At 43.6% G+C, this 24389-nt stretch overlaps 2 protein-coding genes across 2 annotated transcripts in view; both read left to right on the top strand.

The window, feature by feature from the left end:
• Positions 1-1812, top strand: part of galnt9 (polypeptide N-acetylgalactosaminyltransferase 9) — a 43006-nt gene extending 41194 nt beyond the window's left edge. Inside the window, exons 10-11 of the mRNA XM_067228043.1 lie at positions 1338-1505; positions 1661-1812. Of these exons, the coding sequence (XP_067084144.1) occupies positions 1338-1505; positions 1661-1807 (315 nt within the window). The 3' untranslated portion in view covers positions 1808-1812. The remainder of the gene's footprint in view (positions 1-1337; positions 1506-1660) is intronic.
• Positions 1813-19867: 18055 nt separating this feature from the next.
• On the top strand, positions 19868-23501 carry atad1a (ATPase family AAA domain containing 1a). Its single transcript, XM_067227960.1, has 10 exons — positions 19868-19949; positions 20564-20804; positions 20940-21038; positions 21128-21248; positions 21381-21581; positions 21806-21912; positions 22135-22224; positions 22322-22372; positions 22774-22946; positions 23247-23501. The coding sequence occupies exons 2-10, from the start codon at positions 20631-20633 to the stop codon at positions 23371-23373; spliced, it is 1143 nt and encodes a 380-aa protein (XP_067084061.1). The 5' UTR covers positions 19868-19949; positions 20564-20630; the 3' UTR covers positions 23374-23501.
• The last annotated feature ends 888 nt before the right edge of the window (positions 23502-24389 follow it).

Raw genomic sequence — 24389 nt, 5'->3', positions numbered from 1 at the left:
TTTTAGTGTCTATTAAGAAGGATGGCTGCCTTGTCCACAGTGTGGGAAGAGACTTTGTAAACAAGGTTCAATGGAAAGGGTTCATAAAGTTCAAGACACCTTCTGTTATATAAAAGAAAAATCCTCATTAAGTATCTAAAACAGGAGAACAAAAATGAAACGAAAGTAGCAATCAAAATTCACACACAGCTCCTTTGTCAAGGACAAGATCAGAAAAACCTTTTAGAAACAAAGAATTCTTTTCATCTGCTTCAAATAGACACACTGCATAGGGAGAGCAGCCAGAACAGGGATTGGATCATATTTTACCTCTCTTTTTTCTGTTCTCAAGTTTTGGAGAGAGAGAGTGCATTAGCTAAAGAACACATTGATCTTGCACTTCAGCTTGAGTGGCTGTAACAGCCCATAACAGCCACATGAACTCACAAGCCAGAAGACTTGGCTTTCGACACCATGTTACGTATGTATCGCCATTCATCATCTAGCTGCTGGAATTGAGATGTTATCGTTGCACTGTATTTAACCAGTCGAGATGTTCTTGTTGCTTTGTAGTAAATATATATGTTTTGAATGTATATATGTAAATATATATGTTTTGTTCACATATATATGTGATATATTTATGTTTTGCTGTTAACCGTTCATATGTACTGTTTGTATGTCGCTTTGTAGAAAAGCTTCTACTAATGAATAACACGTCGTGTAAATGTTTCGTCCATGTAAATCCAGGTTGTGAACAGTGGCTGAGTACTATTCCTTTACAATGATCCTGCCTTTTAGAATCCCTTATAACCCACTTACCCTCAATTTTATTGCAAATGGCAGAACAATGGAGGGAGTTTGTCTGAGTGTGTGTGTGTGCGTGCTGCATGTGTGTGTGGTAGTATTGAAGACCCCACTATCTTTTGGCATCTCATTTTTCAGGAATGATCACACCCATGAATAATTTATGTTATCTCTACTGTACACTTACGTAATAGATACGCACAGACCCTGGGCCTTTCATTTGCAGCACTAAACACTTCAGGATCATGTTTAGTTGGTGAAATCTAAAGCAATATTAAACAATACAGTGTACTGCATAGGAGGCCAAAAAGCATGTAACATGAGGTGAGGTATTAGCAACACTAGAGATGCAAAACGTCATTCTTTCCACTTTGCATATTCAAATTGGATTTTGATTATGACATTGAATCTGGTACACTGTGAGGGAAATACCATAACATCTACTGACTGGAAATTCAGGGAGAAAGTTGTAAAGAATGTATCTCATGTGCGTTTTTGCTCGTGTCTCTCCGTAGTCTCCACTAACATGGTGTTGTTTCTCCATGTTGCAGCTTGCTCGTTACTCCACAGAAGGTCTCCTGCAGTTAGGAGCCCTGGGATCCACCACCAACATGCCTGACACCAAATGTATAATAGATGACGGCAAAGAACGCACTCCCCTCTTGAACAAATGTGACAGTGTTTCGCGCATTTCCCAGAGATTGTGGGACTTCACACAGGTAGGGAAGATGACACTCTTGATCGTCAAGAACTTTTGAGATCTAAAAGAAGGTATTCGGATTGATCGACAAAATCCATGACGTGCACTCATTTAACCATCGGCCCGCGTTCACGGTGTCCCTGTTAACCGAATCTTGTCATGTCTTGTTTGCAGAACGGTCCAATCATTAGTCGCGACACTGGGAGATGCCTGGAGGTGGAGATGTCCAAAGATGCCAACTTTGGCCTTCGACTGGTGGTTCAAAGGTGCTCTGGACAAAAATGGACGATTCGAAACTGGATAAAACATCCAAAGCATTAAATGACATACGGGATCTTGTAAAGAGACACCGCTTCGGACTCAGGTTGTGAAACCGTGGACAGTCAGGACGGAGGCTACCCATAACCTGAATGGAGAGGCTAGTGTGCTGACTCAGCCATGGACCTCTGGTACTGAGTCCTACCTGAGGGCAAGGAACTGTCAGCTGCTGGATCTTAAGAAGAATATGATCAATACCTGTGTTCATCTGCACCTGGGGTCACACTTCAGAAACCAGACTGGAAAGCTAGTTGATTTGAAACCCTCTCTATTTCTAATGTCTACCTACATGTATTTAAAAAAAAGAGTAAGGGTTAACTGGAATGCAGTGAACCCAGAAGGTTAAAGGTTTCAAAAAATGTTTGATTTATTTTTGTTTGTTTGTCTGTGCAGATATGGGAAATATCTGTATTTGAATATATGGTTCGGTAAAATACGGTATGAAAATATGGTATCGCTATCGATTGGCACATCAACATTGCTTTGATTTGATATGGGCTGACGGGTGCAGTGATTTGGGATGTTGTTAGGACATTGCACTATCTGGGTAAAGGATTTTGACAGACTGATGTCCGCTCATAAAATGATCAGGAAGAAAATATTCTTTGGAGAAATCAAACAAGCCTCTTATTTTTCCCGTTCTTATTTTGACTGTGTTGCTCGGTACAACCTGGAGCAATCATGTGCCTTTTTCCATCATTCTGCTTCTTCTGACCAGGGAATGTTAAATCCCACAAGCATGTACAAATGATTTTAAAGTGATTAATATATAAATCTAATGTAAAGATGTAAAAAGAAAAAAATATAATATATCGTAAAACTTCAATTGGTATCAGACCATCAATGACAATTAGGAAAATAAAACATTTTTATGATGACCTTTGAAGTGTCTTTAATAGCTGTATTATTACTACTTCTAAAAGTAAGAATCCGTTAGAAATATATTTTTTGAAAAGATTTTTTATGCAAATGCTGTCCCTGATATGTCCCATAAAAGCCATGACCTGCTTTTTTGCGGTTGTGAAGCCAGTTGCTCACAGAAAAAGCACAATTACTGGCCTTTGTTGTGACTCCACTTAGAGCCATTTCTGCCTCGTTTCTGCCTCCTTCAGTAGTCTTACCTCACACTCTTTGGTATAATCCACCCAGAAAATGCTGAAAGCTTTTCAATCTATTACACACTCCTTTTCCCCTTATAGTTCAACAATATCCGGCCAAAAGTTTCACAGCTTTGCAGCAAAACTTTTAACCATATACTGCAAATACCGTAACATTGAGACGTGCGGCTGAATTTCTTGGCTTATTTCTTGACAATACATGTTTATTGCTTGAAGGGTATGTCCTTGAATAGATAGTGTGCATCCTTTGTGCCCAAGACCAAGTACTGTACCATACAGTGGGCCGAGGTGAGAAAAAAGGACTCCTTCTGTAAGGAGAGTCCTAACCCGCACCTATGTGCCCGTCCTGCAGATTTTAATTTTGTTTCCAGCTGGTTTACTCCAAGAGATTGCAGGAGCACTCAACCACGGCAGGCTTCTTTACCTCTAATCATTTCATATAAGCTATAGATCATCTCTGTCCTCTAAACTCAGAGCACATCTGTGTCTTGCTGAAATATCTTATTTTATTACGGCAGAATTAACAAATACAACAAAGAAGCCCAACCCAAGAAAATAAGCCACAGAGGAAATGACTGTTTTGTCAATATTTCTTTAGAGTAAATATGAACACACATGCACAAGGCATAGCAATGGGAGACACTTAAGAATGGTAACAAAGAGGGATTGTTGTGCCATCGAACATCCTTCCTCTTATTTGACAATTACCACACACGTGTGTGTGTGTGTGTCTGTGTGTGTGTGTGTGGGTGGGTGGGTGGGTGGGTGGGTTTGCACTGTGGTGTTTAGAGTGTGTGTGCACGTGTGGGTGGGTTCGCACTGTGGTGTTTACAGTGTGTGGGTGGGTTCGCACTGTGGTGTTTAGTGTGTGTGTGTGTATGTGTGTGTGTGTCTGTGTGTGTGAGGGTGGGTGTGTGGGTTTGCACTGTGGTGTTTACAGTGTGTGTGTGTGTGGGTTTGCACTGTGATGTTTACAGTGTGTATGCGCGTGTGGGTGGGTTCACACTGTGGTGTTTACAGTGTGTGTGTGTGTGTGTGGGTGGGTTCGCACTGTGATGTTTACAGTGTGTGTGTGTGTGTGTGGGTTTGCACTGTGTTGTTACACGTGTTCATTTTTTTGCATGGTCATGTGCGAGTGTGTGTCTATGTCTTTATATGCAGATCAGCCGCACAGGGCTGCATATGACACCGTAGCTGTTGTGCCCCTCCTAGCTGAAGGATGGAATGCACCAGGTACGAGTCACCTGCTGGCTTCACGTCCGCGAACCACCTCGAGACAAGGTGACAGAGTGATGGGCCGGGGTGCCATATGGGGTAATGGTCGGGGTAGAGGGTGCAGGCGGGCAAGGACACAGACCTCTCACAGACATGGGACCGTGTATGTTCCCATCATCACGCTGACAATAGTCCTTTTCAGCCTGGGCCCCAGCCAAGAGCCAGAGGTGACTTCATCATTCAGACAGACAGGGTTCTCCTGGCTAATGGGCGGGGGATAGGGAGCGTTCAAGAGATGGCATCTCTGATGGCATCGTTGCAAAATGCAGCGGGCTCTGCTGCGAAATTCTATACCATAAGCGGTTCGCACTACGTGCAGTACTATGGTCCGGCATTCAATTGGACATTCTGTGCAGGGGAATTGACAGCAATTACTGGAATATTCCAGTGAGCAGAGAGCCGGGGACTTGGTGTGACAGCGAGAATGCTCGGGGAGGTTTTAATGAGCGTAGGCTAATACAGTGTGGCTTCGAAATACACAACTTTCTGCGGTAGTATTGGTCGGCCTGCCAACCGACCGAACCATCTCACGGACCATCGACTATCTCAAACTCACACCAGAAGCCTTTTCGTCTTCCTTTCAGGAGTAGAGCTGTGCAAAATCTTTATTCATACCCGTTTAACCCTTGTGTTATCTTCGGGTCATTCTGACCCATCAGTCATTGTGACCCACCGTCGTATTGCGACAAATTTACCGCATACAAAAACAAAGTGAAGCATTTTCTTTTAACCGTTGGGCTGTCTCAGACCCCCCACATTGCAAAGGTTAAAAGAAAATTATTTTTATTTGTTTTTGTATCGGCTAAAATTGGGCAAACACAACGATGGTTCGTTATGAACCTTTGGGTCATGTGACCCGAAGGCAGCACAAGGGTTAAAACAGGAACTTTATGGAGGATGTGAATGGAGTCATGTCTTATTGTAACATATTACTGCCACTTAATTTTATGAGCCAGCAGAGACTAAATGATATCTCTCCTGTCCAATATTTCACAGCTTTTAATGTCTTCATATGGAAGCGAGCACATGCTCATAACTCAGGGATCTAATACATTATAATAAAACATTACTTATGGTGCAGGTTGGATTCCGATATGTATCAAAGGGTAAAGCTTTACGTTATCTGCATACAGTTCAGCAATAATATCTAAAGATATATATAATACCATATACATAGTATATTTATGACCACCCGGGATACATACATACATACTTTTTATGGTAAAGAGGTACTATTTAACTTAAGCTTTTCTGGGAGACCTCATGAACACATTAGTAGCAGCTACATCAATTGTGCAACAGGTGTCATCGTGACTTGCTCACTCTGGAGTTCGAACCACGGCCCTCCAACTCATACCCACAATGACCACCTCTGACAAACACCACATTAGCTAGCTACGCCACCAACATTTTGAACCAATCCAACTCGTTTACGTTTGTAAGAACTAAAAATGACCAATAGACTGCTTCGTACGTTGCTGAAGGGAATGATCCACAAATGATGGATGACTTTCTCTTTGTATTTCTCTAATTCAAAGTGACCTATTTCCTAATGGACATTAATGGCCGTATAGATACCGTTGATGCAATGAAGTGTGGTGACAATCTTGGCACGTTGTGATGTCCATTAACTAAAGGCTGATGTGATGAGCGAGGGGAGAGGCCGGGTATTCGCCTCTACAGCTTGTGGATCCTGTAATGAGATCTCCTGAGATCAGGAGAGTAGCTCCAAGACACAATTAGAGCCCAGCGTAGCTCTACCGCCGAGTTTAGGATAGGGAATGTAGCACAGAGGTGGATCGTGTCTTTACGTGTGTGTGTGTGTGTGTGCGTGTGTGTGTGTGTGTGTGTGTGTGTGTGCTATTAAGTGGAAGGGAAGAACATACTGTAGAGTTTTGGCAATCAAACTATTACAGTTGCAGTTCTAATTGCTACAGAGCACAACATGACTACAAACATCAACCCAAGAAGCAGGTCAGGGTAGGAACAATCCCGGGAATAAAGATTTGACTATTTGTCTATAATTAATAGAAAAATGTATTGTTATCTATGAATGTAGGTATCCTAAACTAGCAGACTGTATACAAACTGAATCAATCATAACCTTACTTCATTGCTCATTCCTGAATAGTTCCTTCAACGAGCAAACATCACTATCCAGCCACATGAAATAAATGGCCTTTTTTGCATTTAGATATTTGAATGACAGATTATAAGTGTTTCAATGTGACTATTCTAAGAACACTGAATATGAGTCATTTCCCTAGATCAAAAATGAATTATGAGATGAATTTATCAGTCTGTCAGGCACTTCGGTGAAACCAACCACCTGATCAGTGGCGAGATGTGTGTGGAGTACAATATGCAGCTATCAGGATACATACAGTAGATAAAAGAAGCCATTGGTTTGACAGATGAGAAACAAAGCCTTTTTTCTCTGAAAAGACATGTACATTATTCAACAGATCGTTCCCTGTATAGGGATGCCATGTCACAAGCCAAAAAAAACTGGAACATTACAGAAATCCAGATTTTCAAATATATTCAACATGTTCCATTTTGTGTGATTCTTTCACACAAATAGTAGCTGAACTACGTGAATACGAGGCTTGTTTCCTGAATTACAGGATGGATTGAAACAGATCCCTTATACTGTGTGTTTGTACATAGACTCACGTACATGAATACAGATAGTTCTGTTGGTTACACTTGCAGACAGTACCAGCTCCCACACTGTCTCTCGGAAAAACTATGTGAGTTGAGTGAGAATCCATTACCAGTCTGAAAGGGTCATCGAAGGAAGGCTTTTAAAACCCTTTCAAACCCTTTTTGCAGCTGCATCACACCAATGAAATATGACTCTACGGCTTTGTGACCAAACGCCTCCCCTTGGGAAATACGCCCAGTAGCCTAGTTACAATGCTACGTTATATAGTGCAAAGTTACATTGATGGAGATGCATTGGATGAACAGAACTACATTTACTTATAGATCTTACAACATAGTCAGCTATTAATGTCAGTCCTTTTTGAAAAACCCTTCATAATATGCGCCGAAGGCACATTTGTAGTCCTTTTAGTCGACCCAAACAATATCGGTTAGCCTTTAAAGACAAATATGGTGTTGCCAAATGTAGCTATGAAATCTCTACCAAGGACTACTGGAACAGGCTAGCTTTCATTGGCACAACAACAGAGCTAATTTAAATGTCACACACACCCCCCACACACATATACACACACACACACACACACAGCCCTCTTCACTCCTCTGTCTGTCCATTGGCTGTCCTCCAAGCTTTAATAACACGGATGAACAGAATCAATCTCCCGTACCTCTACAGTGATGAGGTAATGAAACACTTGTACGTGTGCACTGGACTGAACCACCGAAAACCAGGAAGTAGCCCGTACCACATGGGAAACCAGGAAGTAGCCCGTACCACATGGGAAACCAGGAAGTAGCCCGTACCACATGGGAAACCGCTGGCCAGGGGATCTCTGCTCAGATGTGCAATGTGTAATATCCATTGAGATCGTTCATTGATTTGAGTGGAAATGGCAGCATCACCTCATAATGGCTGTCAAATGTGCTTATGGTGTTGTCCATCTAAAGCTAATGTGAATTTACTTATTACTTTTAGTAACACTAAGCACATTTTTCACATCCATCGTTTATGTGGGGACTACTGTTTTGTTTGACAACTGAGTTTTCTTGTGGCAAATGCTGTTTCCCTGTGGCAAATCATGCTTGAAATGCACATGCAATTTCCTTTGGTGACAAAGTGCTGCTTGTTTTTTTGAGTACTGTCGCAAAAAGGACAACGCCTCCATCGCACTCAAACATTTGCATGATAAAACAGTGCTGCAGATGGATTGGGCTTTACAATGTACTCATATTTCTCTTCCTCATCACTGTCAAAGTCTATCAGTGGGTGAGGGTGATCAAATATGAATGTACTGAAATAGACACTAAGCGAGAAGCAACATTAATACCAGACATCTTCAGAGCAAATGTCAATCCCCTCCAGCTCACGCACAGCCTTGGTTAAATGCCAGTCATAGATTATTTGATGGAAAAGAAAATGAGAGATTAGGGTACCAGTCCCTCAAGATGTGTCGAACTTTGTAATTGAAAAAAGAAACAACAAAAAAATGTTTCTTCGTCTTCTCGAGTATAGTGCTTTTGTATTTCCTCTGTTATAGGTCTGGGAGATTTTCTGAAGTTTAACAGTACATTTTAGTCTCAAAACGCACTGCACTTCAGTCAGGTGGTTAACACTATCTTGAGACAGAGTACAGAATTTATTGCAATAGTAGTATCACACTATATGTATGTTCTTAACTGTATAAAGTAGTCATACATTTAGATGCCACCATTGATTGTTTTATTTGCAAGATGGTCTACTTACCTTACTCAAGGTCACAGTTTACGCCCTGCTCCCCTTCACTCTCTCTCTCTTTTTCTCTTTCTCTTCTCTCTCTCTCTCTCTCTCTCTCTCTCTCTCTCTCTCTCTCTCTCTCTCTCTCTCTCTCTCTTCCTTTCCCTCTTTCTCACTCTTGTCTGTTCATCTGTGAATACAAATGACCTTCATTTTATCTACCTAAACAATCAGTCATGTCTCTTTAAATGCCTTCCTCCCTGGTGCCCTTGATGTAGTTTGGTGAAGGAGACATTTACACAGCAAGAAGACAACCCAACCAGGCCTGACCTTAACAAGATCAACACGGAGCCCATGTTGTTATCAAAAGAACAAACTTTGGTGTGAAACGGTAGCCTTGCAGTCAAGGAACTATGCTGGTAGTCTTAGTGGACAGAAGAAAAAAAAGAGATAAAAAAAAAACTTTCTCCTCCTCTGATAACCTCTCCAATCAGCCGGGGAGTCGGACTCTGAGACAGCGTGATAGAGTACATCACCCGCTGCTTCCCTGATGGAAAATCAACATTTAATCACCATTCCTGTGCTCCACTAGGAAGATGATTATCATCAGGGGAAAGTGGGCCATCATTTAAACAGAACTTTGGACTAATGCATACTCATTTATTACCTCTACTCTCAGTAGCTTACACAGGGTAATAGGTAAAATATGCAGAGTAACAAAATAAAGAGTACACTGTCAAATCCGGAAGAAATTACCCATGGAATTTACTTTGCAAAAGGCTATTTTAAGCTGTCTGTACATCCGAATGCAGGAATGAGAGTTGTTGGTTGGGTCACACTTGAACTTGAATGTGATGTCTTCAGGGAGTACTGGCCTGTGACATTTTAATTTAAAAAATGTGTTCCCAAGGGCTATTTAACCCTAAAAGACCAGAGTTCGCATCAGATTTAAGTGAAGGTCTGATATTTCTGCTTGTTTGTATCAGTGGGGCTATGGCAGCCAATACTGAGAGGCCATGTGCGCGTGTGACCACAGTGTCCAATCAGCAGTGATTTATGGTTTGTTTGTTTCATGAGATGGAAGCGTAGCCTTTGATACTCACGAACAATCGTGTCACCTGTGCTCTTTCCCTGAATTGGCTCTCCGCTCTATCTGTTTTGGAAAATGCACTTGCTGCATTTCAGAGATCAATAGCTTTTCACCTTGGTTGTCAGACACTAAGACAAGAGCAGTTTTTCCTGCATGGCAAAGAATTTCATGCATGGTAAATTCTAGATGCATAGCCTACGTCTATTCCTGCAAATCTTTCTCCAAATGGGTCTCTCTAAAAAAAAAAACATCTCTAAGTTTTAAATATATGAATTCTGTTCTGGGAAACAGCATGATTAGAAATGACACCTGCCTTGTTTAACTTCTGCATAATAACAATAGTGCATTCATTATTGGTGCCATGTGGAGGCTTGCTTGCAGCGAGATATAAAAATCCTGTGAGTCCTATTCTGAAAAGGGCAATTTTAGATTGGAGGAAAAATTATACAATTTTAATTATGTTATGCCTGCCACTTTCTTGTCTTACCTTTCATGAAAATGTCACCACCTCAAGCTAGTACCACACAGCAAGCATATCTTTTTGTTAATAGATCAAAACTAGGAACAGAATCAAACTGCGCATTGATTTATTGTAATTGGCAGGTGGTCTGTACGGTTGACTCTTCCCCTCACAGAATATGTGCCACAGTCCTCTCAATAACCAGCAATTGTTTTCAATATTTCATTAATAACATTGAAGCGAGCACTCTCTATCGTCTGTGTAATGGCTGTCTCTCTTCAGTGAGATGGGTAGTCATTTTACGAACACGGTCTTCCTGCAAGTACCTATTGACTTTACTGGTGTCCACTCCTCCATCCATTCCACAATTTCTATTTGGGTTCTATATTTAGGTTCTGTATTTAGGTTCTGTATTTAGGTTCTGTATTTGGGTTCTGTATTTAAGTTCTGTATTTAGGTTCTGTATTTGGGTTCTGTATTTAGGTTCTGTATTTGGGTTCTGTATTTAGGTTCTGTATTTAGGTTCTGTATTTAGGTTCTGTATTTAGGTCACTTTTTATCGTCTGACATGATGAATAAAATGCTGCCTCATTTTTGGGGGTAGAACAGGAGGCAGGCCTGTGTTCTTTGTGCTCTTCAAACCGCTTGGCACATTTCCTTTCAAACCAGAGTGGGATCCTCAAACTATTAATCACAATTTTGAAATGTTGCCGATGTTTACCGGGCAACGTCTTTAGAAACCAATTGTATGCAGGTAGCAATTAATTACTCCTTGACAGAAAGCTATGTACAACAACTGTGTTTTAATTTAGGATCCCAAAGAAGGGTCATTAATCTTGACAACATACTGTACACTGCACCACGCTATGTAGTTATTCTTCTACTTCTCTCCTGCTTGGTTGTGGTGCATTGTGTATAGTATAATTTTTTTTGCAGTTTCTTTTGTTTTTCTTGTTTTTCTATCTGACGTTTTGCAGGTTCGTGAGCACAAATAAACAGGCCACCTTATCCCTGGTGTCAACCCCTAGGCTGTGAACTTCAGCGATGGAGGATTTATGTTGTGGTCTAGCAAACTGCCAGCAGCTGCTGTGGCTCTCACAGGAACAGCTTACAGGACGTGCATTTCTGATATATGTAAAGTCCCGTGCTAAATACAATCCACTAGTGAGGAAACCTGAGCCCGTATGTCTGTATTTGTCTCTACTGCTCTGGTAAACTGTATTATTGCTCCAAGTCTGTTCTATTTAGGTACTCGACAACGAGAACTGTTGTGACAGCTCTGTGGCAGGGAGCTTGATCCACAGCCTCCTAGAGACAGGGAGAGACCCAGGGGTCTGACAGACACAGTGTTGTGAGGCCCAGAAGACGGGACATCAGCTCTCTCAGAGGGTGAGCTCATTCTCCTGCAACTGCCAGCTCCACATCACCCAGACCACCTCCAGCAGGCTGGGTGTGAACACTGCATCTCCACACCTCCACCAGGGTGGGTGTGAACACTGCATCTCCAGACCTCCATCAGGGTGGGTGTGAACACTGCATCTCCAGACCTCCACCAGGGTGGGTATGAACACTGCGTCCCCCAGACCTCCACCAGGGTGGGTATGAACACTGCGTCCCCCAGACCTCCACCAGGGTGGGTATAAACACTGTGTCCCCCAGACCTCCACCAGGGTGGGTATGAACACTGTGTCCCCCAGACCTCCACCAGGGTGGGTATGAACACTGTGTCCCCCAGACCTCCACCAGGGTGGGTATGAACACTGTGTCCCCCAGACCTCCACCAGGGTGGGTATGAACACTGTGTCCCCCAGACCTCCACCAGGGTGGGTATGAACACTGTGTCCCCCAGACCTCCACCAGGGTGGGTATGAACACTGTGTCCCCCAGACCTCCACCAGGGTGGGTATGAACACTGTGTCCCCCAGACCTCCACCAGGGTGGGTATGAACACTGTGTCCCCCAGACCTCCACCAGGGTGGGTATGAACACTGTGTCCCCCAGACCTCCACCAGGGTGGGTATGAACACTGTGTCCCCCAGACCTCCACCAGGGTGGGTATGAACACTGTGTCCCCCAGACCTCCACCAGGGTGGGTATGAACACTGTGTCCCCCAGACCTCCACCAGGGTGGGTATGAACACTGTGTCCCCCAGACCTCCACCAGGGTGGGTATGAACACTGTGTCCCCCAGACCTCCACCAGGGTGGGTATGAACACTGTGTCCCCCAGACCTCCACCAGGGTGGGTATGAACACTGTGTCCCCCAGACCTCCACCAGGGTGGGTATGAACACTGTGTCCCCCAGACCTCCACCAGGGTGGGTAGGAACACTGTGTCCCCCAGACCTCTACCAGGGTGGGTATGAACACTGTGTCCCCCAGACCTCCACCAGGGTGGGTATGAACACTGCGTCCCCCAGACCCCCAAACCTCCACAGGCTGGCTGTGCGATCTGCATGCACCATCCGAAAATGCTGGAAGATTTTTCACCACACCTGTGACCACTATTCATGACAACAAATTTAATTAGAATTTAATTGAGTGCAATTTTGAGGGTTGTTGGCAAGGACTGGTATTCACCATGACAACGTTTCATCCACATGCTGATGACAACTATTAGTCTGGGATATTGACAACCTGTTTGTTGGTTGCAATACAGCTACAGTGGCTTTGCTCAAAACTGTCTCTGCTGGCGCTTCAATGGTCTTCTGTCGTATTGTAGCCATTTAGAAAAAAACATATTTTCTATGCCACAAACTAGTATTCAGGTATAATTGATTTATACAGCATCATTGTATAATCTTGACAAATGGAGGAAAAACAAGCCTTTGTCAAAACGTCACACTGAATTTCCTGTCACGTGACCAAAAAGAGAGCAGAGAAAACGAGTTTGCTGCAGCTCTGGATGAAAAGAAGCGAGGGAGAGTGGAGGAAGAGAAGAGATAAACCACTGCTGCAGGGCAGGTATTGTCTGGCTGTGTTCTCTCCATCCTCAAGAAAAACGAGAAAGGAGGCAAACGCAGATTTCAGATTTCAGAAAAGCATTCAGAAAGCAATAGACGGAGCATGGTGGTTGCCAATGTCACTTTGGAAAACATTGTTGCTAAACGTTATCTATTCGTACCCATTAGAGAAGAAGTGGGAGTTGCCTTGAAAACCAATGTTGTTTTGAATCCTACTCACTTTTCGAGCTCTTTATGGAGAATGAAAGCCCTCCTAAAAGCTAAATCCATTCAACATACATATACTGTGATGGAGCAGCCCTTAAGGGAGTTTCAGTCCCCTCTTGTCCTCTGTGGTCTGACTTAGAAATGTTTTGGCTCCTAAAACACCACGGACGATGGTCAGAGCGCAGAGCACTCAAAAGAAGCAGGAGCAGCATTTGTTGTTGGGGCCAGCTCGAGGGGGAGGGGGGAGGGTAGAATGTACCGCACAAAGCCAGAGGGCTATTTTAACACACAAGAGAACCTTTCAAATCTGTTCACCTAGTGTTTGTCTAATGGACATGTAGGAGGAAACTGTGACTGACGATGAAGGCTCGGTGTGCAGCATTATGAGGTTCCAGAATGTTCGCTGCATGTACTTCATATAATGTACAACTCTCCCATCTATAGACTCAATCTCTCCGGGGACATTTCCCACCGTTGGTCATAGATTTCCATTCCTAAGAGTAGCCCTATTGCAAACCTCTATTTTTACTCATGCGGTTTTGCTGTGGCGGTGGTGACCTTTCCAAAGAAAGGTTGCACTGTTTGTAAATTCAATCAAGAAGTATGACTAGGTTGATTTAAAGGCATCCCCGGGGTCGTCTTGGCGTGAGAAGGCTGTGTCGTGACAGGGTGGAAGAGGTGAGTTTTGTGGTTGTATATTACAACTCCCTGCAGTGCCCTTCACAGCCCTATAAACTCTGGCTACGCCATTACAGCCCTGCACACCATTTTAATGGGGGATGGTATAAGGCTTAGCCCTCTTTTTATAAGACGGCTGACACTTCATGATCACCTGCGGATTTGATAGAGGCCAACCCTAATATCTTGTACTCTCTGTTCTTGGTATTTCTATGGATATGGTCCATACAGAGCCAGAGAGGACTAGAGCCCAACCCCCGCCTGAGTCTTCTGTATGAATCATGCATCCATTCATCATACCATTAATTGATTCATTTATTCATCCATTTATTCATTAATCCATTTATTCGACGTAATTGTTTGGGGTGAAACTCCAAAGTGTATTCAATAAACCAACCTGAAGTGCTAATTAGTCTGACAAACTAGAGTAAGGACACACATTTACAGCGTTTTAATGTCCTGCCATGGCAAAGAATTTCAAGAAAATACCAAATCAGAACAGTTGTTGGCAACACCTCCTCCATGCCATTGATCTGGCTGACCGCGCACAGTGATGTATGATCCAGTCACAGCACTCAGGAGAGTTTTCTCACCTCTCGGAGATCTAAAGACATCAAATCTCTCTTTCTGAAATAATATCATCCTGCAGTCCACCTGAGAGCTCTCCATACCTGGAGGACAACGAATGTTGTGAGCCCGGGAAAGGAGAGGGGGAGGGAGAGGGGGATGGGGAGGTAAGCTCATTTGGACATCTCACCGGTGTCCCACAGGCTACATGAAACACTGATGGAGTTGCAAGATTGGTGAGAGCGCCGGGGGGGGCTTGGGTGAGTGTGGGCCTGACAGAGGGCTGACACTAGGAAGCAAGTAAACCAGCCTGACACAAGCCAAGCGAGAGGAGAACCACTGTGAGCCTTCTCAACAGAGCCAGGGTTTATGAGGGGATTATCAGAGAAGGTGAGATTATTTTAGGGGATAAACCTCATTGTGTGAGGCCAACCCGGCCCACAGTGAGGCTTGCCTCAGAAACCTGGGGTCGGGTCTGCGAGTTGATCTTGAGGACTCTTTGCCAAGGACGTTGAGGAATGACGTTGCTCAAACTCAAAAGCTGATTCTCCCTGAAGTAATGCTGTCGTTTTGAAAGATATTCCCGGAAGAGGAAGCTCAAAAACTGAAACATCACCACGCCTGGGCCCCTGGATCAAACCTAAGTGAGCTGAGGTGATGTTATTTGGCAGCAGGTTTAATCAGCCAAAGTAAATGTTGTCTCTGAAATCCTCCGGGGACCTTAGGATGTGACAGTGATCTGCCTTTTCCCATTAACCCAAGCTGTGTGGGGGACACAACGCTTGATGGAAGCTTCTCTGCTGCACAGTTACAGCCATCAGTAGAGTCAGACCCATCATTTTTCCCTCGGTGTGAAACGTAATGGCCAAATATGGCCACTGGATGATGGAGATGATTCAGAAGATGATTCAATGTCCCGTCGGCTGTGCATCGATGCAATACGCTTTCACTCGGCCGCTTCCAGACGCGGTTTTCCCGCAGCAGAATTGGGCACTACATGCGAAGAGGTGCCAAGGTGCCGGTGGGATTTACGATTAAGGCATCTGTCTTTTTGGTCCTCCCTGGATCAAGGAGCTCATTCAACAAGGACAATTACAGCTTTTTGTCCTCTGAAAAAGTGGAGTGCAGTAACTGCTCTGCACTATGGCAATGGATTGGCTACCATATAAAAAGGTTATGGATTTTTATGAGAATTGGACAGGCCGATGTGACGGTAAAGGAAGACACTCAGCAGATGACGGAATAAAATCATAATAAGTACATATAGATGTTCCTGTAATATATGAATGATTTATATCCCTTGTGATCCAATGAACAAATCCATGATACTATGACATGGAATGTTCTGCGCTGTGTTTTTTATTCACTTGTGAATTCAGAACGAGGGGATTTTTGATCCAACATGGATTTCTATAGGTAACCAAGGCAACTCAAATGTACAGTACACTCAGCAGCTTGTGCAATGCCATGATCAATAATGTAGGCCTGTGTGTCAGGTCATAGCTCGAGAAGGCTGTGTGCTGAAAAAAAAGACCCTTGCACAAGATTACTGTATTTATTATTTGATGGCCATTATAAACATGAATGAGGAATGTATTTTTTTATGACAAAGAAAATACTTTCCGTTGTTTTTTTCGAGTGACATTGCTTTTACTGCCCCCCCCCCCCTCTCAGTTTGTCTGACAGACAAACTGAGAGTCATGTCAAAGAAAGATTCCAGAAGGTTCCAGCCACGGGGGATGTCAGTCCTTGACGTGAGTACGCTGACAGACTTCACTTTTGTTCCCACTCTCCAGTTCAGACCCAGGCACCCTCAATAGGCTTCATTTCATCTACAACACTGAATGCATTCACTTTATTTATTCATTAATTTCCACGTGGCCACTGCCTGTCATTTTGATGAATGGGAGCTGGAACTGGCCAATTGTTTTCACTCAGCAAGACAAGCCTTGCAAGCTTTGGACTAAAATGTCCTTGTAGGAGTGTACCCCACCACACACACACACACACACACACACTCTCCCCATACCCGCACAGAGTCATCCTGAGAGAGTTCAATATTGGAAGCCACCTGAGGGATTAAGGGCTGTACACTCCTGTTCCAGCTCCGTGGCTGGGAATGATTCCTGCCAGGTGAGTATTATGGAGAGTCGTGTATGTGTGTGTGTGTGGGGGGGGGGGGGGGGAGATGGTAACAATGCTGGACGTCCAAGTCGTCGCTGGGGTGGCCTTGGGGCCTGTTGTCCTCACCGTGCCTCCCTTGTCACTATCTAACCAGCTCTCTTGTTAGTGGTGTTTAAAAAAACGGTCCGAGATGACCGGCTAAGACGTGGAGGGTCACGGTCGGCCGAGCGTGATAACCAGGCAGCTGAGGTCCAGACACAGAACACCTGCAGCCAATCGGAGGACTTGATTCTTTCTGACAGCATCGAAAACAAAGTCCAAAGATAGCAGATCAATTTAAGTTGACTAATGTCCACATCCACTGTGATGCCTCGGCCCCTAATTGGATGGTACACATTTCCAGGGGTCACCCATTAGCCACGTGCTTGGCAGTAGGCTCACCCATAAAGGTATAGCATAACAGTGGTATCTTTTCACATTCAGGCACTGGCCTCTCATTCTTATCAGCCCTGGTGTAAACGGAAGCTATCTCGGCATGAGGGAACACACTGAACCACGACAGAAGATGGTCAACCTGCAAAAATGGTTAGTCATCCAACAGCTCATTGGGAAATGAGCCATCAAATGTCATGAGATGCATTGCGTCTGTATTAACCTTTATGGCGTTTGTAGACTCACTTGTGAGGGGTTCCAGCTTCAGTACGACACCGTTAAACTGTGCAACGAGGAAAAGTCAATTCGGTCGTGGATGTTCTATGCGCTGTGCATAGTGACAAATGTTGCTTGCTAGTCAGACGACAGTTTGCAAAGTGTGAAGATGCATGAGGGTAATACTGCTTGGTGTAAATCAGCATTGTTTTTTTTCTTATCGATAGGGCTCTGCCGAACGGAGAGAAAGGAACAACGGCAAACTGTCATTGTCAAAACACAGCTGTAATCTGCTTGTTCTGCTCGTGTCACTGGGTCGTCTCTACCCGCCCGTGTTGCCTTCTTCGAATGAACAAAGAGCACATGGAGCCGGCGGATACGGGGAGAGACGCCGCGAGAAATCTCTTTTGTGAGTTCCATCGCGTCTTGCTCAGATGTCGTCCCTTTCATGCGCGTCTTCTCGGTTCATCCCTCCCCGTTCTCATCTTCCACATCCTAGATGGGGACGATCATCTTTTTTCATCTGACGGGCATGTGTTCAGTATGCCTTCCGACGCCGCTGATAACGGCCCTCTGAAGATGAACCGTAAAAAGGATGTGATTCTATTTCTGCAACTTTAATGATTTCATCAGGAATAGTCCCTTGCTTCATTATAGATCACTTAAGGCTTTGTTATCCAGATTCGGCACTAAGCACACAATGTGAGCTGAGTAGCTGATTTGAGCTAACCCACAAAAAACGTGACAATGCCTCTTACCTGAGCGCTCTGTAACTCTTATGTCGAAGCACATGTAAACGATTAAATCTTACAGGGTTCCGAGTTTTGATTAAATAAAATCAAAAGCATTCTAGTTTCGGCACTTACTCCAACCCCTGTTTATAGAAAATTACTTGTATTGTCTCTTTGCTCATCTGGTTAACAACATTTACATTTAGCCTAGTCATTTTTCAAACAAGACTCCATACACTATGGGCTGCTAGGGTTTATTTCTGTTCCTAGAGAGATTTAAAGGGTCATTCATAATTTTATGTGACTTACATGTAGGGTGGGTGATAAACAAATCTCCATACACTCACACGACAAGACACATACACACAAAAACACACACAATACTCAATCTTAGTGACAACTACGTATTCAACAGCTAAAACAGCTATTGGAATAATTTTTCCCAGAAAATATCTGCTGTGTGAAACCCTAGCATATATTTCCCCCAGGACTGAACTGTTACTTTTAATTTTGCGACTGTGATGGAGACTGAGAGCCATGCAAGCTAAATGTGTCTTTCCTACCTTCCCATGAGGAGGCCTGTTTGGGCAAGGTGCAAGGTGTTGTGGGAATATCGAGGCCAGGCAGCACTTTGCAGATACTCACGTCTGTGCTTTCATGCTCAGTCCCATCAAAGTGGCCCTGTCAGCCCGAGGTCTTCAGAGACTGGTTTTTGCAGAACTGTGGAATTAAAGGTTTTATGAAACAGTTTCTTGACCGATGTCTCCTATTCAGTTCGGTTCACAAGTTTAGCCCACAGAGGAAGGGAGGTTATGAGTGTTGCTCTTTGAGTGTTATGTAGCCTATGTTGATGTATGTAATTGCGTGTGCTGTTGGAAAGGAATAATTGGAGTGCCATTCAGACATAATGCAGTTTAGTGCTGTACATTCTATTTGCACTATTTGCACAATCCCTTTGGACAAACTCGTAGATAAACAAATAAAATGTCAAATGTGCTGGTGAATAATGACCCCGCCCACATCATGCCGTTACCAAACCGTCTTGTCAGTAACGCTGGATAACTAGAGCTAACGCGGATCCCCAAAGTGTTCGTTAACAACCTTTTGGTTCAATGAAATTATGTCCTTATGCAACTGTCACAACTACACACATCACCCGTCATTGCCATTATAGGTAGAATGGCAAGGTTAATTGGTGAGTCCTGGATAATCCAGAGTGAAAATAAAATCAGTGGTTGCTTCAGATGTCGTTTTTGTGTGCTGTATCTGCCATCTAGTGGAATAAGAATTTGATCACAAGTAATAGTGTATGTATTTTTTCTGTTTAACCACGTAATCCCTTTGATACTCAAAGACATCGCAAACAGCACCGCTTGTCTCGGAGAATCTTTATAAAATGTGATGGAGTGTCACAGATTAACAGAAAATGACACATTTTAATATCCGGTAAAGTGAAACTGGCCTTGAAAGTCCTCTGTACCATTTCCGGTTTCCCTGAGAAGAATTCGGTGGCACGGGATAATCGATAAATGAGGAAGAATAAAAAACAAGACATTTCAATAATAGAACAAATCTGAACAAAATGTCTAAACAAAAAGCATGACTTTTTGTGAGACAGCAAAATCAGAAGACTTACTTGGATAAAATTAAGAAGACAGTGTTTATTTGATCAACAGAAGACAGTTAATTTGGATCATTGTCAAGGGACATTATTTTTATTAATAAGAACACATGACATTGTTTACCAATCACAATTCAGAATCCAAATTCTTAAATCGTTAAATTCGTGACCTTAATTTGAAAAATGGCACAAAGATATCAACCGGAAGTGATTACCGATTGAGGCTGGCTTCTCGTTTCGCAGGTGCACCTGAAAGGATGCTACTGTAGTTGTGGATATCTTTGTGAGTGAGACTTCCATTACACCTTTTTTATTATAATACAAGGATAGTTTTCACTGGTGGGGTTTGATATTCACTATACTTTATCCTCCATCAGTGACGACGTGGTTGCTTTACTAACTAGCACATCTCTGCTAGCCTACAGTAGCAGCAAGTTAGCTACAGTACTGTAGCTGCTAAAATAGCTTGATTGCTTGACTAGTCGTCTAGCTCCCTAGCGCTTTTAATTTTAAAGTCTCCTGCTGGCATGTCTTATAAATAAAAATATTCGTTTGTCCTAGTTAATAAAACATTATGTTTTCATTTAGCAGACTCTTTAATCCAAAGCAACGTATAGCTAATAGTAGGCTATGGTATTTATGCCTGCGACCTCTTGATCGGCAGTCAAGTGCTACCTTTACAGTAAGCACTACTAACTCCCCCCTAAAATTAATCTTAAACCTAAACGAGCTGACTACAGTACGTTATTCAGAAAACAAGTGAAACCACCTTCCATCCCTCCAGTAGCTAGCTAGCTCTATAGCTAAAAGTCCGGATACCCATGACATGTTCACTGTAGCCATCTCCGTGTAATTAGACTACAATAACCATATTCTGTGCTTGTTTACTTTGTACAGATCGCTCTCTGCCAAAACATCCACGTATAGCAGTTCTCTGCCAATGGACTGACAACCGAATGCTAAGATGCTACTGAAAGACATCCCACGGGAGGCTCTGATGAGGCCACTATCCCGAAATGAAGTAGTGGGAATGTTATTGAGGCTAACCATCTTCGGAGCTGCCACCTATTATAGCATCAAATGGGTGGTGGAAGCAATGGACCCTACACACAAACAGAAGATTCAGGCCAAAAAGAGGGTACTGCTGCGTCACTTAAACACACACAGTACTCACACCCACTCACACATGGAAAAACAACTTGATCAAGATAACTTGAATGATCCAAAATAGTTGTTATGAGTGAAGTTTATGGTCGCTTCTCCTCTTGCTTAGGCAGAGCAGCTGATGAAGCAGATTGGTGTCGAGGGGGTCAAGCTCACAGAGTATGAGATGAACATCGCTTCTCACCTGGTCGATCCACGTAGCCTGAAGGTACAACACTCCGAAAACCCTTTGTGTGGTCACGTTCTTCTGTGGCAAATATCTGAGACTCATCCTGACACGGGGCCTGATCTTTCTAGGTGTCCTGGAGAGACATAGCAGGGCTGGATGAGGTCATCTATGAACTGCAGGACACAGTCATCCTACCTTTCCAGAAGAGACACCTGCTGGCTGGTTCCAAACTCTTCCAGCCTCCCAAAGGTACCAGTATCAGGCCTTTTACAAGACGTCCTTGGGAAGAATATAATATGCTATACAATGTATTGTAAATAAAGTCATCTCGTCATTATTTTAAAATAATTTACAAAATGAATCGTTGCCTATTCTCTTCAGGTGTCCTGTTGTTTGGGCCACCTGGATGCGGGAAGACCCTTATCGCCAAGGCGACCGCCAAAGCATCCGGGTGCCAGTTCATCAACCTGCAGGCGTCCACACTGACAGACAAGTGGTACGGCGAATCCCAGAAGCTCACTGCCGCCGTCTTCTCATTGGCTGTTAAGATCCAGCCTTGCATCGTCTTCATTGATGAAATCGGTGAGTTTAACCTCCCCACAATAACGATGAACTTTTGACCCAAACAGTAATATCATGTTGTTAACTCCACCATTGTATATTTGAAACCTGCTTACTTCCTGAATTGGTGTCGTTCGAAAAATGTGGTTACGGTTGTGCACTACACCAGTAGATAATCAAGGAACGAAACAGCCATCAGCAGACACTGTATATATATCTAACCTACCCATCTACGCATTGGTCAGATTCCTTCCTGCGAAACCGCTCCAGCCTGGATCATGAGGCCACAGCCATGATGAAGGCCCAGTTTATGAGCCTGTGGGACGGGCTGGACACGAGCGCAACCAGCCAGGTAGACCACGACACCCTGCCCCCTACCTCTCTATTCCCGAGAGGGGTTAATGACAATGGATGACTGACTGACTGAAACAGTCAGATGCAGGTCGACAGACAGACAGACGCAGAGATAGATATATAGTCGGATGCAGAAATAAATGGAAAATAAATAAGGTAAATAAGCACGCGGTGTGTTTTGTGGTTTGGAGGTGATATTGTGTTTGTGGTTCCGTCACAGGTGATGGTGATGGGAGCTACAAACAGACCTCAGGATCTGGATCCAGCCATCCTGCGCAGAATGCCAACCACCTTTCATGTGGGCCTGCCAGTAAGAGACTCACACACACACACACACACTCACTATTTTGGCAAAACACAAGTGCACTGTTAATCATGTTTTCTGTGTTCTTGATCTGCTTCTGTAGAGCGCACGACAAAGGCAGGAGATTCTGAAGCTGATCCTGGATGGAGAGAATGTAAGCGTTTGTGGAAGAATGACCCTTCTCTCCTTAGAGTGGATTGACTCTAAAATGGTCAGCCAAAGCCTTTTCCTCTTTGAGGAAGACGTGACAACGACGAGACAAAAGAAATCTTGACAAGATACAAATATAAATGTAAAATGACTAAATGTAATATACATTACCAATGTAATATACATGACCAAACACATCTGTCAAGAAATGAACCCGAAAACGCACACAACGGAAACGTCCCAGTTGGACCAAAGGGCCACTGAGAGCGCCGTGCGGATCATTGTTTCGTCACCCGTCCTGAGTGACAAACGAGCCTCGTCTCTCGAGTGATCATTTCGAAAAGCACTGTACTACAAACCGCTCGCCGCTGTGTGACGGATGTTTTGTCCCCTTTGCCTCCGCAGCTGAGCAACGCTATTAACCTGAAGGAGATAGCGGAGAAGACGGAGGGCTACTCCGGCAGCGACCTCCGGGAGCTGTGTCGGGACGCGGCCATGTACCGCGTCCGGGACTACGTCCGCAAGCAGCAGATGAAGCAGATAGCTCAGCAGCTCCAGGAGGAGGACGAGGAGGACAGGTGAGTCTCGCAAAACCACCTCCACCCCAAGAACCTCGCACTTTTCTGGTGCTCTAGCCTCTGGGAGATCTTTTTCTTTTCTTTTTTACGAGTCAGTGTCAATGGGAGTGTGTTATTAGCCTAGCGCAATTGTTACTTTTACTTTTAACGAGAAGAGAAAAACGAGTTTATCTGAACATGAGTAATGTTACACCTTAGCAATTCTGGTGCAGTGTATCTGCACAATTCTGTAGCCCATGCCTTCCTGTGTCTTATGTTCACCCTAAAACATATTTGCCCCCCCCCCTACTCCTCCCCAAGGTCTCTTGTAGAGGAGCGACTGAGGCCCGTGACCCAGCTGGACTTGCTGTTTGGCCTGGATAAGATGAAGGAGTCCAAGAAGGCCACCATGCCCCAGAGATGTCTGGGGGAGGTCCCTCTGGACTAGCCCCCCTCCGGCCTGCCCCCCTTAGACATCCTAGTTTTCTTGTCGGTGGCCCTGGCCCCCCTGTATGTTGTCCCCTCCACTCTCAGATCACTGTTCCAGATGAGGCCAGGATTCTTGCTCTTTTAAAATTTTATTTTTTATCATCTCATACTAGTGCACTTGAGACATTCAATTCATTTTTTTTACTGTCTGGCTACAGTTCATAAACATAACTAATGCTGCTCCACATGTGCACATACACAATCTTACACAAGGCCATAGGTTTGGGTTGAACAGGAGTGAGGACAAAACATCTTTATCACCCTATGCTAACATTATCCCTACTCTGCCACTGATTGGTGGGGATGTTTCAATTGTCTCTTGGCATTGATAGGGACATGTTCCAATTGTCCTTCCCTATGCTCACACACACACACACACCATGTCACAGCGCACTTGAAGACCTTAAAGGTCAATATCGTGACTGACAGCTAAGCTGTCCACACATGGATAGACTGTGTGAAAAGGGGGATAGGCTGTCTGTATATCTTCACATTCGCCAAACATGCAGCAACATTTTTGTTATTCAGACAAACTAGGACGCACAAATAGGCAAATTGATGTTTTAATCATGCATTCCTTGTGGAAAGAAAGAATAAGGAATATTTATGGACACCGTTATTTTTCTTACTAGAGAAATGATCACCAGCGTTGAGTTGTTTGCATGTCTGTGATTTTTATGTGTTATTATATGCGAAAAAAATAAATTATTTAATGTTGCGTCAGTTCATATAACATTGCACTTTACCAAAGTATCAGGTTTACTGACACACATACTGGATATGTTTGCATTTATATTTTTCTGTTTTGTTTATAATGTTGGAGTTGACTTGTGTGGTGTATTGTAGGTTCATTATTTAAGTTACATTGTTATGCGTGTGCCATGGCAGTTATTATTTGATGACATTTAACATAAAAAGGATATTTGATGTCTTAAACCATAAAACACAGTAACTCTAATTACACTGTAACATGGA

Source organism: Osmerus mordax, chromosome 24 (assembly GCF_038355195.1).
Source record: "Osmerus mordax isolate fOsmMor3 chromosome 24, fOsmMor3.pri, whole genome shotgun sequence".
Taxonomy (NCBI): Eukaryota; Metazoa; Chordata; class Actinopteri; order Osmeriformes; family Osmeridae; genus Osmerus; species Osmerus mordax.
The sequence above is the reverse complement of the archived record's forward strand: the minus strand, read 5'-3'. Positions and strand labels throughout refer to the sequence as shown.

Coding starts and splice junctions, on each gene's coding strand:
- atad1a (XM_067227960.1), top strand. CDS start 20,631: ATGCTACTGAAAGACATCCCACGGGAGGCTCTGATGAGGCCACTATCC. Junction 20,805..20,939: donor AGATTCAGGCCAAAAAGAGG/GTACTGCTGCGT, acceptor CCTCTTGCTTAG/GCAGAGCAGCTGATGAAGCA. Junction 22,225..22,321: donor CCTTTCATGTGGGCCTGCCA/GTAAGAGACTCA, acceptor CTGCTTCTGTAG/AGCGCACGACAAAGGCAGGA.